The sequence below is a fragment of the Leucoraja erinacea genome, chromosome 1 (assembly GCF_028641065.1).
Source record: "Leucoraja erinacea ecotype New England chromosome 1, Leri_hhj_1, whole genome shotgun sequence".
Lineage (NCBI taxonomy): Eukaryota > Metazoa > Chordata > Chondrichthyes > Rajiformes > Rajidae > Leucoraja > Leucoraja erinaceus.
This window is the reverse complement of record NC_073377.1, coordinates 167,409,347-167,429,049: the sequence shown is the minus strand read 5'-3', so window position 1 is coordinate 167,429,049 and position 19,703 is coordinate 167,409,347. Positions and strand designations below refer to the sequence as shown.

The following is a 19,703-nucleotide window of genomic DNA, read 5'->3' as shown; positions in this document are numbered from 1 at the left end:
TCCTTGACGGTAGTTTTGCAGTGATCAAGAGTGTTAACACCCCGGGTGGGGGGGTGTGTGTGTGTGTGCGTGTGTGTGTGCGTGTGCGTGTGCGTGTGTGTGTTTGTGTGTGTGTGTATGTGTGTGTGTAGTGTGTGTGTGAGAGTGTGTGTGAGTGCTAGTGAGTGTGTGTGTGTGTGTGTGTGTGTGTGTGTGTGTGTGTGTGTGTGTGTGTGTGTGTGTGAGTGAGAGTGTGTGAGTGGTCTCAGTGACTGAGCTGCCAGCCAAGAATCCATTCAGCCCACAATGTCCATACTAGCCTGCTGGAAACCAGTCTAGTTTTATAAATAGGTTTCCCAGTCAACAGTGCAGAATTGAGCTGAGAACGTCACAAAAAGTATTGACCAAAAAGCGGCCAACGTCGCCTTCCTCTTGCCTGAAGAACCTGCATAATCCATGCTGTAAATGGAGAAACACTCAGGGTGTACAGCAGGGTTACACAAGCCAGGGGTCATCCATTTTTCACTGAAATAAGAGCAGTTTCTGATCTCCCTTTGTAAAGAGGTTGTTCTTCAAGCTTATTTTTGTGTGATTGGAATATGCTGGGGGGGGGGGTCCATGTCGCTCTGCTCTCTAACACTCCCCAGAGCCCTGCCATTCACAGTGAAGGTCTTCCCCTGGTTTGACTTCCCAAATCACTGCTGCTAACTGACTTGCAAAAGAGCAGCGTGCGGCGGATTGAGGGCAGGTCCCGGCCCACGACCGCCCGGTTGGTGCTGGAGTCACCCTCCAGTCTGAACCCGAGCACCAAGGTGCAAGCAGCCGAAGGAGCGCATCCCTCGGGACAGCCCCCACTCTCCCCCCAGGGTCAGCGCTGTCCGGCCACGGCCACCCTCCGCACCCATCTCCCTCTGTGCAACCGCAATGTGACGGGCTGTGGGTAGGCAGCGCCCACACACGGGGCCAGGTGGAGCGGGGCCGCGGCCACATGGGGACGAAAACCTGGCAACGTCCCCATCAGCTGCAGCAGAGTTGGGAACAGACTGGTCCCTCCACCCACCCAGAACCAGTCAGCGTGGAGTCCAGGTGCTGAGAGCCAGCGTGGAGTCCAGGTACTGGCGGCCATAGTGCTTACCTGACGTTCACCGCTTGTACTCCAGAAGGCGTTGCGTGGCAACAGTACGGGTCACGGGTCATGACCTCGACTGCTGTGCAACCTCCCTATACACAGTACTCTGTGCCGAAAACCTTCTGGACCACCCAATCTACCTGTGGTGCCACTTTCAAGGAACTATGTACCGGCACTCCTAGATCCCTCTGCTCTCTAACACTCCCCAGAGCCCTGCCATTCACAGTGAATGTCTTCCCCTGGTTTGACTTCCCAAAATGCAACACCTCGCACTTATCTGTATTAAACTTCATTAACATTCCTCAGCCCATCTGCTCAACTGATCAAGATCATGCTTCAATTTTGATAACATTCTTCACTATCCATGATGCCAACCACTTTTGTGTCATCTACAAAGTTGCTAATTATGCATTGTCATTGAAGTAGAAACCACTGTTTACAGGCCTCCATACGTGTTTGCATGCCTTTATCCACTTCACAAAGTGTGGGACCCAGATGTGGGCATATTATTACAACTGAGACCAAATTAGCTTTTTACATAGAAACATAGAAAATAGGTGCAGGAGTAGGTCATTCGGCCCTTCGAGCCAGCACTGCCATTCAATATGATCATGGCTGATCAGCCAAAATCAGTACCCCGTTCCTGCATTCTTCCCATCATATCCCTTGATTCTGTTAGCCCCAGGAGCTAAATCTAACTCTCTTGAATACATCCCGTGAATAGGCCTCCACTGCCTTCTGTGGCAGAGAATTTTCCCAATTTATTAATGTTCCTCTTTTGCTTTAAAAAAAAAATTGCCTTGTGATCTTCTGCATCTGAGAGGGGAAAGTGGCCCCTGGATTTAAAAAAACGCAACATCTAATAGAAATTAATTCCAGTGATGAAGCCGTGAACTTCTGATCTCATGACATGAACATTAGGCATCCAACAGTTCAGTGTCGTTTGGAAAACAAAACTTAATGTCACATTAAAATGACGTTGTGTTATTTAAGGCATAAGATTACAAAAACATTTTGAAATACAATTCACAATTCAAATGGCTAAATGATTCATTTGTTCAATTAGTTTAGTAATTCGTGAAAATTCATTCTCAGAAACCATTTATTAATTTGTTAAGCTTTTAAAGAAAGCCACAATAATAGTGCCTTCGCTGGTTAAATGGGAAACTTTTGTTTTAATTGTAAATCTGCGTTGCTATGAACACTTTTACCTGTAAGAATGCCCTCAGCGTCTATAAAAGTAGCCAGTACAGGTGCACAACCTTTTATCCGAAGATCCAAATAACGAAAACCTCCGAATAGTGGACATTTTTTCAGTCCTTGAAAACGTTCACTGAGGGCGGCCCGCAGAGGTGACAGCGGAACCTCCGGTCGGTCCTCGAAGAAAGGGGAACTAAATCCCCATTCATAAAATAGAAGGTGAGGGTATATTGCGCGGGAGGGTTCATAATTGACAATCTGCTGCTGCCTGCCCGCTGAGTTAAAAAGTTCCCATGGTAGACTCACGATACACAGTGTATCGTGAGTCTTGCGTGGGAACTTTTTAACTCAGCAGGCAGGCAGCAGCAAATTGTCGCTCCCTTCAGTTTCACCCCACCTACACCCCTCTGCTTCCCGGCCATGTGTGTGACCCCTTCCCTCCCCTCCCCAGCTCCCCGCGCATTGCACCGGCGCGGGGGCTTTGCACTGTCTTCACGTTGGAGCCAGTGCCAGTCACCGGAGACGTCAGGACCAACGGGACACCGACCCCCAGGCTCACTGCAAGCACGGAGAACCCAGAGACCCACAGCCAGCAGCAGCCCAGCCCCGTTCCAATTCCAGAGGAACACGCTCTCCGCTGTCCCCGTAGGGACAGAAGCTGATGGCTCGGGCTGTGACGTCTCCGGCCACCCCCCTGTACAGGAGCTGAGACTGGGAACTGTGGGGTTGTTTGCAGTTGCAGAGGGAGGGGGCAAGGGCGGTACAGTTCCCAGTCTCAGCTCCATTCCAGGGGGGTGACCGGAGACGTCAGGATCAATGGGACACCGACTGCAAGCACGGAGATAACAGAGACTCACAGCCAGCAGCAGCACTCTAGCCCAGCCCCGCTCCAACTCCAGAGGAACCCGGGTTGCGGATGAGGGGGCGCAGCTCGGGCTGTGGGCGAACTGCCACTTGTCGCTGTAGCGGCGCATCGGGGAGCGGGTTCCTGTTGGTCCTGACGTCTCCGGCCACCCCCCTGGACAGGAGCTGAGAGACGTCAGGACCACCAGAAGCCGCTCCCCGATGCGCCGCTACAGCGACAAGTGGCAGTTCGCCCACAGCCCGAGCTGCGCCCCCTCATCGGGACACCGACCCCCAGGCCCACTGCAAGCACGGAGATCCCAGAGACTCACAGCCAGCAACAACTCTAGCCCAGCCCCGCTCCAACTCCAGAGGAACCCGGGTTGCGGATGAGGTGGCGCAGCTCGGGCTGTGGGCGAACTGCCACTTGTCACCGTAGCGGCCCATCGGGCAGCGGATTCCTCTGGAGTTGGAGGGACAGGGAGACACAGCGGCTTTTGAGAATGGTGGGCAATCACTTCCAAAGTTCTGCCCACACAGTCAGTACACCTCTCCTACACTTGTCTCCCGCACTAAGATCATCTCGCAGAGAATGATCCCAGCCTAACCCTCCCTATTCTCTCCTATTCTGCAAGAAAAAATTACATTGAAGACTCAAACTCGCGATCGAGTAACTGCCGGGATCTAGGCTCAAACTCGCGACCTTGCGGATACGAGCCGAGCACTCTACCACTGAGCCAGCCGTTAAAATCTACGCTAAAAATCTTCCATTCCGAAAGCCGAAAAATTCTGAATTACGAAAAGTGTCTGGTCCCAAGGCTTTCGGATAAAAGGTTGTGCACCTGTACATACAATCACATTTCACTGTACCTTAGTGACAATAAACGCGAACTTGAAGATTAAAAATAAGGGGTCGGCCATTTAGGACTGAGATGAGGATAAGGGGGAAATCCTTAAGGACAAGGGGGATATCCTTTAAAACCGAGATGAGAAGAACTTTTTTCACGCAGAGAGTGGTGAATCTCTGGAACTCTCTGCCACAGAGGGTAGTTGAGGCCAGTTCATTGGCTATATTTAAGAGGGAGTTAGATGTGGCCCTTGTGGCTAAGGGGATCAGGGGGTATGGAGAGAAGGCAGGTACGGGATACTGAGTTGGATGATCAGCCATGATCATATTGAATGGCGGTGCAGGCTCGAAGGGCCGAATGGCCTACTCCTGCACCTAATTTCTATGTTTCTATGAGGAAAAACTTCTTCACCCAGAGTTGTGGAATTCTCTACCACAGGAGGCAGTGGAGGCCAATTCACTGGATGTTTTCAAGAGTTAGATTTAGCTTAAGATTCAAGATAGTTTATTGTCATGTGTCCCTGATAGGACAATGAAATTCTTGCTTTGCTTCAGCACAACAGAACATAGTAGGCATTGACTACAAAACAGATCAGTGTGTCCGTATACCATTATATAAATATATACACATAAATATGTATCTCTTAGGAATCAAGGGATATGGGGAGAAGGCAGGACGGGGTACTGATTGGGGATGATTAGCCATGATCTCTAGATTAGCACCTTCTGCCACAGAAGGTAGTTGAGGCCAGTTCATTGGCTATATTTAAGAGGGAGTTAGATGTGGCCCTTGTGGCTAAAGGGATCAGGGGGTATGGAGAGAAGGCAGGTACGGGATACTGAGTTGGATGATCAGCCATGATCACATTGAATGGGGGTGGTGCTGGCTCGAAGGGCCGAATGGCCTACTCCTGCTCCTATTTGTCTATGATATTCGATTTCATTACTTTAATATTCACTGAAAACATTGAGTTACCAAAGCACATTAAGATACAGTGCCGGGTCCAGCTGTTCTCCTCGATACTGAGACGCCAATGTTCTCCACCGTCAACAGATCATCACCTTCATTCACTCAAACAAATCAGGCCGCCCGCCCAGACAGAAGTGAACCTGGTCACACGTGATACTGTCCCCGGGGTGAAGTGAGGAGGAGGGGGGGCAGCGGCTGATACTGTCCCGGGGAGGAGTGAGGGGGAGGGGGGGGGGGGGGGCAGCGGCTGATACTGTCCCGGGGAGGAGTGAGGAGGGAGGGAGGGGGGGGCAGCGGCTGATACTGTCCCGGGGAGGGAGTGAGGGGGGGGGGGGGGGGCAGCAAGGCTGATACTGTCCCGGGGAGGAGTGAGGGAGGGGGGGGGGGGGGGGGGCAGCGGCTGATACTGTCCCGGGGAGGAGTGAGGGAGGGAGGGGGGGGGGGGGGGGGCAGTGGCTGATACTGTCCCGGGGGTGGAGTGAGGGGGGGGGGGGGGGGGGGCCAGTGGCAGTGGATGATACTGTCCGGGGGGTGGAGTGAGGGGGGGGGGGGGGGGGGGGGAAGTGGCTGATACTGTCCCGGGGGGGTGGAGTGGGGGGGGGGGGGGGGGGGCAGCGGCTGATACTGTCCCGGGGAGGAGTGAGGGGGGGGGGGGGGCAGTGCTGCTGATACTGTCCCGGGAGGAGTGAGGAGGGAGGGGGGGGGGGGGGGGGCAGCGGCCTGATACTGTCCGGGGTGGTGGACGGGGGGGGGGGGGGGGGGGGGGGGGGGGGGCAGCGGCTGATACTGTCCTGGGGTGGAGTGAGGGGGGGGGGGGGGGGGGGGGGGGCAGCGGCTGGTACTGTCCCGGGGGTGGAGTGAGGGTGGGGGGGGGAGGGGCAGCGGCTGATACTGTCCCGGGGTGGAGTGAGGGGGGGGGGGGGGGGGCAGCGGCTGGTACTGTCCTGGGTGGAGTGAGGGGGGGGGGGGGGGGGGGGGGCCAGCGGCTGATACTGTCCCGGGGGTGGAGTGAGGAGGGGGGGGGGGGGCAGCGGCTGGTACTGTCACGGGGTGGGAGTGTGGGGGGGGGGGGGGGGGCAGCGGCTGGTACTGTCCTGGGGTGGAGTGAGGAGGGGGGGGGGGGGGGGGGGGGGGGGCTGGTACTGTCCGGGGTGGAGTGAGGGGGGGGGGGGGGGCAGCGACTGGGTACTGTCCCGGGGTGGAGTGAGGGGGGGGGGGGCCGGCGGCAGCGACTGATACTGTCCCGGGTGGAGTGAGGGGGGGGGGGGGGGCGGGGCAGCGACTGATACTGTCCCGGGGTGGAGAGGAGGAGGGGGGGGGGGGGGGGGGGCTGATACTTGTCCGGGGTACTGTCCGGGGGGTGGAGTCCCGGGGTGGGGGAGGGGGGGGGGGGCAGCGGCTGATACTGTCCGGGGGTGGAGTGAGGAGGGGGGGGGGGGGCAGTGGCTGATACTGTCCCGGGGTGGAGTGAGGGGGGGGGGGGGGGGCAGCGGGGCTGATACTGTCCCGGGGTGGAGTGAGGAGGAGGGGGGGGGGCAGCGGCTGATACTGTCCCGGGGTGGAGTGAGGAGGGGGGGGGGCAGCGGCGGCTGGTACTGTCCCGGGGTGGAGTGAGGGGGGGGGGGGGGGGGGGGGCAGCGGCTGGTACTGTCCCGGGGGTGGAGTGAGGGGGGGGGGGGGGGGGGGGGGCAGCGGCTGGTACTGTCCCGGGGTGGATTTGAGGGGGGGGGGGGGGGGGCAGCGGCAGCTGATACTGTCCCGGGGTGGAGTGAGGGGGGGGGGGGGGGGGGGGGGGGGCAGCGGCTGGTACTGTCCGGGGGGGGTCCCGGGAGGGGGGGGGGGGGGGGGGCAGCGGCTGGTACTGTCCCGGGGTGGAGTGGGGGGGGGGGGGGGCAGCGGCTGATACTGTCCCGGGGTGGAGAGAGGAGGGGGGGGGGGGGGCAGCGGCTGGTACTGTCCCGGGGTGGGTGGAGTGGGGGGGGGGGGGGGCAGCGGCTGGTACTGTCCCTGGGGTGGAGTGAGGAGGGGGGGGGGGGGGGGGGGGGCTGGTACTGTCCCGGGGTGGAGTGAGGGGGGGGGGGGGGGGGCAGCGACTGGTACTGTCCCGGGGTGGAGTGAGGGGGGGGGGGGGCGGGGGGGGCAGCGGGGGATACTGTCCCGGGGTGGAGTGAGGGGGGGGGGGGGGGGGGGCCGTGGCAGCGGACTGATACTGTCCCGGGGTGGAGGCTGGTGAGGAGTGGAGGGGGGGGGGGGGGGGGGGGGGGGGGGCTGGTACTGTCCCGGGGTGGAGTGAGGGGTAAGGGGGGGGGCAGCGGCTGGTACTGTCCCGGGGTGGAGTGAGGGGGGGGGGGGGGGGGGGGCAGCGGCTGATACTGTCCCGGGGTGGAGTGAGGGGGGGGGGGGGGGGGGGGGGGGGGGGGGGCAGAGGCTGGTACTGTCCCGGGGGTGGAGTGAGGGGGGGGGGGGCAGCGACTGATACTGTCCCGGGGTGGAGTGAGGGGGGGGGGGGGGGGGCAGCGGGTGATACTGTCCGGGGGGGAGTGGGGGGGGGGGGGGGGGCAGCGGCTGATACTGTCCGGGGTGGAGTGAGGGGGGAGGGGGGGGGGCAGCGGCTGATACTGTCCCGGGGTGGAGAGAGGGGAGGGGGGGGGGGGGGGGGGAAGAGGGGGGGGGGGGGGGGGGTGGTTGGTGGGGGGAATGGGGAGGGGGGGGGGGGGGGGGCAGCGGCTGATACTGTCCGGGGTGGAGTGAGGTGGGGGGGGGGGGCAGCGGCTGGTACTGTCCCGGGGTGGAGTGAGGGGGGGGGGGGGGGGGGGCAGCGCGGCTGATACTGTCCCCGGGGTGGAGTGAGGGGGGGGGGGGGGGGGGGGGGGGGGGGGCAGCGGCTGGTACTGTCCGGGGTGGAGTGAGGGGGGGGGGGGGGGGGGGGCAGCGGCTGATACTGTCCCGGGGTGGAGTGAGGGGGGGGGGGGGGGGGGGGGCAGCGGCTGGATACTGTACCCGGGGTGGAGTGAGGGGGGGGGGGGGGCAGCTGATACTGTCCCGGGGTGGAGTGAGGGGGGGGGGGGGGGGGCAGCGGCTGATACTGTCCCGGGGTGGAGAGAGGGGGGGGGGGGGGGGGGAGGGGCCGCGCAATGGTACTGTCCGGGGGTGGAGTGAGAGGGGGGGGGGGGGGGGGGGCAGCGGCTGATACGGTCCGGGGTGGAGTGAGAGTGGGGGGCAGGGGGCAGCGGGGTGATAGTGAGGGGAGGGGGGTGGGGGGGAGAGGAGAGGGGGGGGGGAGGGGGGGGGGGGAGGGGGAGCGAGAGAGACTGTAGAGGGGGGGGGAGAGGAGGGGGGGGGGCAGCGGCTGATACTGTAGAGAGGGTAGAGATAGTGAGGGGGGGGGGGGGGGCAGCGGCTGGTACTGTCCCGGGGTGAAGGGATAGGGATAGAGAGGGAGGAGGATAGAGAGAGGGATAGTACTGTAGAGGGGTGGAGATAGAGAGGGGGGATAGGGGATAGAGAGGGGGATGTCCCGGGGTGGAGAGGGGGGGGATAGATAGGGATAAGGGCAGGGATAGGGGTGAAGAGAGGAGGAGGAGGGGATAGCGGATAGGGATACTAGAGAGAGAGAGGGGATAGAGAGAGAGAGGGATAGGGGGGGGGGGGCATAGAGATAGAGGCCAGGGATAGAGTGAGGGGGGGATAGGGGCAGGGATAGAGATAGAGAGGGGTAGAGTGAGCGAGGGGGGGATAGGGATAGCGGCTGGTACTGTCCCGGGGTGGATAGAGGGAGAGGGATAGAGAGAGCGGCGATAACAAGAGGGAGGGATAGAGACTTCCTGTCGATCATCCCGAGAGAGGGATAGAGCCATCTTGCCACTGTCACGTGGCGTCCTCGCTCGCCCAATCAGCGATCGGGAAAGCGGCAGCTGGAGTGGGGGGCAAAGGTCATAGAGTGGAGTGGGGGGGGGGAGAAGGAGATAGGGATAGAGATAGAGATAGGGATAGAGATAGAGAGAGGGATAGAGATAGATAGGGATAGAGATAGATAGGGAGAGGATAGGGATAGAGATAGAGAGAGAGATAGGGATAGAGAGAGATAGGGATAGAGAGAGATAAATAGGGGCAGGGATAGATAGGGATAGGGAAAGAGATAGGGATAGATAGAGAGGGATAGATATAGGGATAGAGATAGATAGGGATAGAGATAGAGAGGGATAGAGAGAGAGGGATAGAGATGGAGAGGGATAGAGAGAGAGAGGGATAGAGATAGGGAGGGATAGAGATAGAGGAGGGATAGAGATAGAGAGGGATAGAGAGGGATAGAGATAGGGAGGGATAGAGAGAGAGAGGGATAGAGAGAGGGAGGGATAGAGATGGAGAGGGATAGAGATGGATAGAGATAGAGAGATAGGGATAGAGATAGGGATAGAGATAGGGATAGAGAGAGGGATAGAGATAGAGAGGGAGAGAGATAGGGATAGAGATAGAGAGGGATAGAGAGAGAGGGATAGAGAGAGAGGGATAGAGAGAGGGAGGGATAGAGAGAGAGAGGGATAGAGAGAGGGATAGGGATAGAGATAGGGAGGGATAGAGAGAGAGGGATAGAGATAGAGAGGGATAGAGATAGAGAGAGAGGGATAGAGATAGAGAGGGATAGAGATAGAGAGGGATAGAGAGAGAGAGGGATAGGGATAGAGAATAGAGAGGGATAGAGAGAGAGATAGAGAGGGATAGAGATAGAGAGGGAGGGATAGAGATAGGGAGGGATAGAGATAGAGAGGGATAGAGATAGAGAGAGATAAGAAACTAATGTTGAATTTCCAAACTTGCTATTGTGTTCGAAGGGCCGAATGGCCTCTACTCCTGCACCTATTTTCTATGTTTCTATATAGTAATAAAAACATGTTATTTATACAAGAATGTGCATTGTGTAAGGCAGCATTTTTTACAATAGTTTTGCCTACGGAGACTAGCAAGAGGTTGTCTTCAAAAAACATTTCCAAAATGTTAATTTGTATTTATTGTGTGTTTTGTTGTTATTATTATATGTATGACTGCAGGCAACGAAATTTCGTTCAGCCCAAAAGGTCTGAATGACAAATAAAGGATCTAATGATCTAATTAAACCAATACTAGTCACAACATATTTGTGTGTAGCATTCTATATTTAGAGAACATCATTGAGATTTTTTAAGCAAAGGTTGCTTTTTAATTATATAAACTCTCTTTAAATTAAACTGTAAAAGCCAGTATTGTTTTTCCACACATGTTTGATTTTCTCTGATCCACCCAATTGCTGGAGTGTGAGAGGAACAGTTGTTCGAGCCTGCAGTTACTTTCCCTTCAGCAGCTCGGTTGCACATGTCGGCAGCTGCTCCCCCCTCTGGCCGTCACTTCCGACAATCAGGTTTTTGTGCAGAACATTTAATGTGATTTAAACCAAAGGTCCTAAAGCGGATTTAAACCCCAGGAGGTAGTTGTGACCATGGAGACGGCGCAGGCTGAGGCTGAGGCGGATGAGAGAAGGCCGCTGTTACATGTGGAGCCTGGAAGGTGAGTGGCCAAACTTGCAGCCACTCAAACAACAACTCTGCACGGTCTTTGCCTTTTAATATAAACATTAACACGCACACAAGGACGTTATGTAAATTTAGACAATTATTATACCTGATTCATTTGCTCCTGAAAGTTCAGGGTGAAACGATTTGCTGGTTTGTGACCCCATGGCAATTGTGTATACTGTCTATAATTACCTTCTTACCCCCTCTATAACCACACCTCATCTACAATTCCACTGCTCGTATCATGATTTATTTCATCTACCTAACCCATTGTGCAGGACATAGTACAGAACAGGATCTTTGACCCACACCGTCTGACTGTGCTGAACATGATGTCAAGACCAACTCCTATCTGCCTGCACATAATATATGGGTTTTCATATTTCTATACGGGTTATTGATAGGGGACGATCAGCCATGATCACAATGAATGGTGGTGCTGGCTCGAAGGGCTGAATGGCCTCCTGCACCTATTTTCTATGTTTCTAAATGCCTCCATTCCCTGCATATTCCCAGGTTTGGGGGGACTGAGCAGAGGTGTTCAGCGAAAAGGGTTATTGATAGGGGACGATCAGCCATGATCACAATGAATGGTGGTGCTGGCTCGAAGGGCTGAATGGCCTCCTCCTGCACCTATTTTCTATGTTTCTAAATGCCTCCATTCCCTGCATATTCCCAGGTTTAGGGGGACTGAGCAGAGGTGTTCAGCGAAAAGGGTTATTGATAGGGGACGATCAGCCATGATCACAATGAATGGCGGTGCTGGCTCAAAGGGCTGAATGGCCTCGTCCTGCACCTAGTTTCTATGTATCTATGTTTCTAAATGATCACCGAGCCTGCACTTGGTCTCATCGATATACCAGGAGTCCACACCCGGAACAGTGGATACAGTAGATGAGGTTGGAGAGGGTGCAAGTGAACCTCTGCCTCACCTGAAAAGACTCCGGGTCCTTGGATGGAGTCGAGGGGGGAGGTAAAGGGAAAGGTGTTGCATCTCCTGCGGTTGCAGGGGGAAGTACCTAGGGAGGGAGGGGTTAACCAGGGAGTTGCAGAGGGTCTCTGCGGAAAGGGGTGGAGATGGGAAGAGGTGGCTAGTGGTGGGATTCCGTTGGATTTGGCATAAAGCTACTCATCAGGGACATTGAGTACTTATAAATTATTCTGTAACTTTCTCACTCTGCTGCTCATAACAATTATGACACAATTATTTCTTACATTTTAATTATGTGGAAAATTTTGCCTTGATTGCAAATTGCGATGATTGCAGTAAACCATTAATTTTAACAGATTACAACTAAAAAATCGTAATCATAAGATTTATTCACAGACAGTTCTCAGCTGTATTCTTTGATCTGACATTTCGAAAACTCATTATTCAAAATAAACACCATGGATAATATTAAACATATTTTGAAAATAACATGTTAAATTCAAGGGAACATGCTTGATTATTAACTGCCATGTCATCTGAAGTGCACAAATATGGTATTCAGTATAATTTAATTCATGAAGAGAACAACAAACTACAATAGTTTAAGAATGCCTTTTGTATTACTGACAAACATGAGCCAATATTGTGCACACATTCACAGAATAGTCCATTCCTCAAATTAATTGTTATTCCGATATTTTGTGTCAATTCCTGTTAAAATATCAGCGTATCTTTAACAGCCAAGAGTAAAATCAAGCATGTTTAATTGTAGCAATCTCTTACAGAATGGCAGAGTAAATATGAGGATTCCAATGATTTGCTTCCGTTTATTTTTCTGTTGGAATCCAGAGGAATAATGAAATGTTTACTTATGGCAGCATAACGGTCCTATAAACACAATATTCATAGATAACATAATAAACAAAAATGCAGTAAATTAAAGGTGGTTCTGCTTTTGTTCAGAAAACAGGTTTCGAGGAAGCAGAAGCATCCAGTTTCATTGTGAGCACATAGACCTGGCCATGACCCAATGTATTCAATGTGCACAAATATAGCAAATTAAAACAGAAAATCCTAGAAATACTTGGTACATTTGACAATATTAAGCAGACAGCACAAAACGTTAACTAAACCCTTGTGATTAGTGACTTTTCATCAGCACTAGAAAGTTGACGATGTAATAGATTTTAAGCAGATGCAGCAGCAGGAATTGGGAGGCAGAGGACATGTTTGGAATAGGATGGCTTACAGAAGATTAGATTACAAAAGGGAGAATGATAGACACAAAATGCTGGAGTAACTCAGCGGGACAGGCCGCATGTCTGGAGAGAAGGAATTGGTGACGTTTCGGGTTGAGACCCATCAGACTAATCGGGGAAAGGGAAAAGAGATATAGAACAAATGAATGAAAGATATGCAAAAAAGCACTGATGATAAAGGAAACAGCCCATTGTTAGCTGTTTGCTGGGTGAGAACGAAAACCTGGTGAGACTTGGATGGAGGAGGGATGGAGAGAGAGAGAGAATGCAGAGGTTACTTGAAGTTAGAGAAATCAATATTCATACCATTGGGTTGTAAGCTGCCTATGCAAAATATGAGATGATATGCCTCCAATTTGCGTTTAGCCTCACTGACAAGGGAGGAGGTCTAGGACAGAAAGGTCAGTGTGGGAATGGGAAGGGGGATTAAAGTCTTGTTAATGATTTAAATAATATGACTTTAGTAAATGTTGATGTGTGATGACACATGTAAAGTGTCACTCTAGTCCTGACTCCCCCTGACTAGTTCGAAGAAGGGTCTCAACCGGAAACGTCGCCCACTCCTTCTCTCCCGAGATACTCCAGCATTTTGTGTCTATCTAGTTCTTAGAACTCTTTCCTGTGATCTGGTGGAATTTTCTTTGAGAGGATTTTTTGGGCAGAACATTGTATTGCTTAGCACACTTAGCACCTATGTAAGTGAATGGTATGTTAGCTTTCATAGCAAAAGGATTTGAGTATAGGAGCAGAGAGGTTCTACTGCAGTTGTACAGGGTCTTGGTGAGACCACACCTGGAGTATTGCGTACAGTTTTGGTCTCCAAATCTGAGGAAGGACATTATTGCCATAGAGGGAGTGCAGAGACGGTTCACCAGACTGATTCCTGGGATGTCAGGACTGTCTTATGAAGAAAGACCTTGGTTAGACTTGGTTTATACTCTCTAGAATTTAGGAGATTGAGAGGGGATCTTGTAGAAACTTACAAAATTCTTAAGGGGTTGGACAGGCTAGATGCAGGAAGATTGCTCCCGATGTTGGGGAAGTCCAGGACAAGGGGTCACAGTTTAAGGATAAGGGGGAAATCCTTTAAAACCGAGATGAGAAGAACTTTTTTCACACAGAGAGTGGTGAATCTCTGGAACTCTCTGCCACAGAGGGTAGTCGAGGCCAGTTCATTGGCTATATTTAAGAGGGAGTTAGATGTGGCCCTTGTGGCCAAGGGGATCAGAGGGTATGGAGAGAAGGCAGGTACGGGATGGTCAGCTGAGTTGGATGATCAGCCATGATCATATTGAATGGCGGTGCAGGCTCGAAGGTCCGAATGGCCTACTCCTGCACCTATTTTCTATGTTTCTATGTACCCATCCCCCTTCATTCACTCTTTTACCATATTCTTCACTCCTCGTCAACTGCCTGCATCAACTTTTCCCCCCATTCTTATTCTTTTCTCCCGCTGCCTACTGCTGCTTTCTTTCTTCCATCCAGTGCTTTCTTAATTCTTATCCCTTAGCTTGCTCACCAACTTGCCATCTCTTCCCTGTTCCTCTTCCTGTCCAACTGCCTTTCCAGATCCATTATACCTTCTGCAATGTGGAATATATGGAATTCTGGAAGATGATATACAAATGCAGCTCTTGGATAAAATAACATTTTATAGCTCAGAATAATTTTACAATATTGTTTGTTCAGTAGTTTGTGTGATATAGTTCCTTAATTCAGTACAAAATCTGAACAGTTTTCAAGGCACGAGGAGACGAGATTAAAAAAATGCCCTCTAATCTTTCTGGGCTTTACAAGAGAAAATCAGCAAAGAACCATGAGTTGCCTGAGATTAAAACCTGAATTGTTAGAGTTTGCTTCTCTTACGGGTTCCATTTAGGGACACATAAGAAGCTACATGCATGGTCATAAAATACATTTCAATCTTTAAGGTTTCTGATTCTTGTCACATTTCCATTTGAATATTCTGCTTTGGATAATAATGTGAACCAAGCATTACAAGGGCATGGTAATGCTTTGTAACATGTTCCATGCAGTTTAAAAGATAGGCTACCCATGAACACAATGGAGTAGCCTATCTTGTTTGTTTTACTCATTTTGTGGTGGCTGCATTTTCCTTCACTTTGCTAGTGAATGAAAACAATAGCTTTTTAAATGAATGCATCTTAACTAAGCCGGTTAAATACTTTCCTAGCTTATAGAACACCAGTATAAAGTAAAACAGCTTAGTTGGCCTGAATATTATTCTCCAGGCTGCACATCCAGCAAGTTCGTATGTGCTTTCCATTGAAAATGGCAGCATGAAAGCCAAGCTGTGGTAATTCTCCCCTTTCTTTCTTATCAACAATCTAACTTCATTTCAAATGTTTAGCAATGTGACTGTAAATTAATTCTTCAGTTTCCGCTGGTGACTTATGTCATTTTTAACACCACCCAGATATACACAATGAGCAGTCTTCTGCTTATAGAGGGGAAAAAAGCTCATTCTTTAGCAGTTGATCTGACAGTGAATGGTAGGTTGAAACAAGGACATTCTGATGCTGGGTTACAAAAGAGTATTGGAGTCGGGCGGTATCTCAGGAGAACATGGATTGGCGATGTTCCGGGTCGGGACCCTTTGATTGTGGGGGAGGGGGGAGTAAACTGGAAACGAGGAGGGGCACCACCAAGCCTGCCAGGTAATAGGCCGATACAGATAATGGTTGGACAAGGGACAGAGATGAAAAGACAGGAGGTGTGAGACAAAAAGAGTGAAGGAACTGAAGCAGGAGGAGGGAATGTGGGGGAGAGGGGAGAAGTAGGTGTGAGTTCAAATGGGGCACAGAGGACAGGGAAGGGTTATATGGGGGAAGTAGAGAGAGGGGGAGGGTTACATACATATTTTCATCACACTGGGTTGTAGACTACCCAAGCAGAATATGAGGTGTTGTTCTCCCAATTTGCAATTGTTCTTCCAATTAGCACTTGGCTTCACTCTTGCAATGGAGAAAACCCAGGACTGAAAAGTCAGTATGGGAATGGGAAGAAGAGTTAAAATGGACAGCAACCGGTAGATTTTCCGAGCATGGTCTTGTAGATAGGCAGTTAGGTCATACATGTCAACTGACCTGAAAGAGGCAAATGGTGTTTTATCATTAATGTTTTATTATTATTAATGTTTAGTGTTTCCTGAGTCATTCGTAACTGTCACTGTATGTCATGTTGTTACTTGTGGGTGGAGCACCAAGGCAAATTCCTTGTATGTGAATACTTGGCCAATAAACGTACTTACTTTCTTCCTCCCTCCCTCCCTCCCTCCCTCCCTCCCCATTACAGGTAGGAGATAATTGCACTTGAGAAGGTGCAGATGAGATTTGGCAGAATGTTTAAGAAGGAACTGCAGATGCTGGAAAATCGAAGGTACACAAAAATGCTGGAGAAACTCAGCGGATGCAGCAGTATCCTTCGCTCCATAGATGCTGCTGCACCCGCTGAGTTTCTCCAGCATTTTTGTGTACCTTTGGCAGAATGTTATATGGGATGGTGTTTAAGCAATGAGGAAAGACTGGCTAGGCTGTGTTATTTTCCTTGGGGCAGAGGAGATGGAGGGTAACCTGAAAGAGGCATACTAAATTATAAAATGGAAATTAATCTGGCATGTAGTAGAAACCATTTCCCCATAAAACAAGTAGGATTTAAGTTAAGGGGTAATTGGTCTGGGAAAGATCTTTTTCATCTAGAAGGTGGATGGATGGATTCTGGAATGCACCCGCCTGAATGGGTGGTGAAGCAAGTACTTTTACAATATTAATTGTTACTGGTAATTACGTTAATTAATTCAGTTGATTCCAGATCTAATCTTTCTCTAATCTTCTGCAGCACAAATAAAGTTTAGCAACAGTTTAGTTTAGAAATACAGGGCAGAAACAGGCCCTTCGGCCCATCAAGTCTGCGCCGACCAACACTAATACTATCGTACACATACTAGGGACAATTTCCAATTTAATCAGACCCAATTTTAACCTACAAACCTGTACATCTTTGGTGTGTGGGAAGAAACCGGAGCACCTGGGGAAAACCCACGCAGGTCACGGGGAGAATGTATAAACTCCGTACAGACAGCGCCCGTGGTCAGGATTGAACCCAGGCCTCTGGCAAAACAGCAACTCAATCTGAAAGTTTGTGAGAGTATTTGGTGACGTTCAGAATCACTTTAAACTTTGATGAAAGTGGAGGACACACAGTGCTGGAATAACTCAGCAGGTCAGGCAGCATTTCTAGAGAACATGGATAGGTGATGTTTCGGGTCGAGACCCATCTTTCTTTAGAAAAAAAGTTATTAAAGAATTGAAGTCTGTGTGAGTTGTCTCAGATGTGGGGGGGGGGGGGTGTTGCTGGATGGAATAGAAGTGTGTAGAGTGGGGCTGGAGCAGGCAGAGATGATGGGTCTGCTGGGGCTGTCCTGTTTGTGGACTTTGGGAAGGAGATGGAAGCAAGCAGTGTGGAGCTGGGGAATGATAAGTTGGAGGCTGTGGAGGGGAGATCACCAGTCGTTGAGATCAGAAATTATTTGGACGAAGATGGTCTGGTGTTTTTGTCGGTGGGGTCATGGTCAACGGGTAGATATGAGGAGGTGTCTGAGAGCTGGCGCTTGGCCTCAGCAAGGTAGAGCAGCCCACCAGACTACAACAGCACCTCGGGCAGGTTTAATAACAATGTTGGGATTGTTGCAACGTGTGCGGAGGGTTGTGCTTTCAGAGAGGGCTAGTTTGAAGTGTCTGAAGTGAGTAGAGATGGCAAAACAGTTGATGTCTTGCTGGCAGTTGGAAATAAAAATGTCCAGAGTGGGTAGAAGGCCGGCAAGGGAGGGTCGAAGAGGAGGGGGATTGTTGAAGTTGGGAGGAGTCGTCCTCATTGGGAGGCGAGAACTCTTTCCAATAGAGAAATGCCTGGAGGCAGAGGCGATATAAGAAGATCTTTACATCATGGTGGGCCCCAAACATGTGAGGTAGGGCAGAGGGACACCTTCATCAGCAGTGCACAATGACCACTGCTGTGCCATATGCAAGATACTTGAGGCAGCTAGACAAGGTTTCCCCAATGGCAACTCTCAATCTCTGCTTCCACTGGAATGACAGGGGCACCAGGTGCATGGAAACACCTCTGCTTCATTCCCTGCTGTGTTTCACATTTATCTGATTTGAACATATATTTGTGCTCCTTATCATCGCAGAATCAAAATACGGAATGTTTTTTTTAATTTTGGCTTGCATGTGGTCCTTTATTAACCATCATTAATTGCCATAGACAAGTTGTTGGTAAACTAACCTCTTGAGTTATTGTAGCGCTTTGGGAAAGGCACTCGCGCAGTGTTGTTGGACAAGGTGTTCAAGGATTTATATCCAACAACAATGAAAAGTTGGTGATCATGGAGTCTAGAATCACTGTTGATCTTTGAAGACAACCTAAAGCAAATGTCCATATTTCTTCTTCACCAGCCTAGCTACCCCTGTTGCCATTTCCAAGGAACATTAGACCTGAACCCCACAGTCCCTCTTTTCATCAACATTCCTTAGTGCTAATTTATTGATCTGTCCTACCATATTTGACTTCCCTAAATTCCTGGGAAGAGGATGTCCGATGAGAGGAGACTGTGTATGATCTGATTCTGAATGGCCAGTGAATGTTGGCTTTGTTGTCGATGCCCACTTCCTATCTATGAATAAAGCATAGATGCATTTTCATCCTTCGGGTACTAAGATGAATTTTGTGTTCCGTTGCATGTATCTTTTGGGGCAAATATAGTTTTGTAGTTAAAGCCTGACCATGAGGCCACCTACAGGTGTAACATTTATTGCAGGGCATTATCCTGTGAACAAAGCCCAAGTTGTTAAGCTAATGTAGTTAACAATCGATGAACATTTAATGGCATTATACAGAAAGTCATAATGGTCGCTAAACTTTCCCAATGGTCCAGCCAGTTTAATCTTAAAAGCATAGCCTTTCATCCTTTCATAATTTAATTAACATTGGAGATTTTTCTTTTAAACTAATAAAATGCTTCCCAATTGTTGGGGAATTCCTCTGTTTGGCATCTGGCTCACTTGGTACTGTTTCCTGTACTTTAAAACTCATTGATCCTGTTTCCCTTGCTCCCATTAAGATCACCAGGCCCTTGTTTTCTATGCTCCTTTAAATTCACCAGTGCCCTGTCGCCTGCTTTCCTTCAAGGTCACTGTGACTTTGTTTTCCACATTCCCTTTAAATGCACTGTTCCATTTCCTGTGGCTCTTTTACATTTACCAAGCCATGTTCCCGTGCTCTTTCAAAGCTTACTAGAGCCCCATTAAACTCACCAGATCACTGTATTGCACTGTTGTGGAACATCTAAAAAAGTAAAGTTTGACTTCAGAATTAAGGGACAGAAGTTTAGGGGTAATATGAGGGGGAACTTCTTTACTCAGAGAGTGGTAGCGGTGTGGAATGAGCTTCCAGTGGAAGTGGTGGAGGCAGGTTCATTGGTATCATTTAAAAATAAATTGGATAGGCATATGGATGAGAAGGGAATGGAGGGTTATGGTATGAGTGCAGGCACGGACTTGTAGGGCCGAGATGGCCTGTTTCCGTGCTGTAATTGTTATATGGTTATATGGTTATGGTTAAATTAAAAGTGATTTGGTTTTAATAGGAATAATATCCAATAATCCAGAACATTTGCTAATCCTATCTAACTTGAATCCTGTGAACGTCAGCTTTAATTGGCATGCTGGCCTTAATAACAACAGGAATCGAATATAGGAGCAAAGAGTTCCTTCTGCAGTTGTCCAGAGCCCTAGTGATATCACACCTGGAGTATTGTGTGCAGTTTTGGTCCCCTAATTTGAGGAAGGACATTCTTGCTATTGAGGGAGTGCAGCGTAGGTTTACAAGGTTAATTCCCGGGATGGCGGGACTGTCCTATGCTGAGAGAATGGAGCAGCTGGGCTTGTACACTCTGGAGTTTAGAAGGATGAGAGG

General features: G+C 50.7%; 1 protein-coding gene across 3 annotated transcripts in view; it reads left to right on the top strand.

Moving 5' to 3' along the window:
* The first annotated feature begins 10,282 nt into the window (after positions 1 to 10,282).
* The window catches only part of mfsd8 (major facilitator superfamily domain containing 8), a 35,099-nt gene continuing 25,678 nt past the window's right edge, over positions 10,283 to 19,703 (top strand). Inside the window, exon 1 of one of the 3 annotated variants that reach the window (XM_055647613.1) lies at positions 10,283 to 10,509. In XM_055647613.1, the coding sequence (XP_055503588.1) occupies positions 10,442 to 10,509 (68 nt within the window). In that variant the 5' untranslated portion in view covers positions 10,283 to 10,441. The remainder of the gene's footprint in view (positions 10,510 to 19,703) is intronic. The other 2 variants (XM_055647632.1, XM_055647622.1) reach the window with 2 other exon arrangements.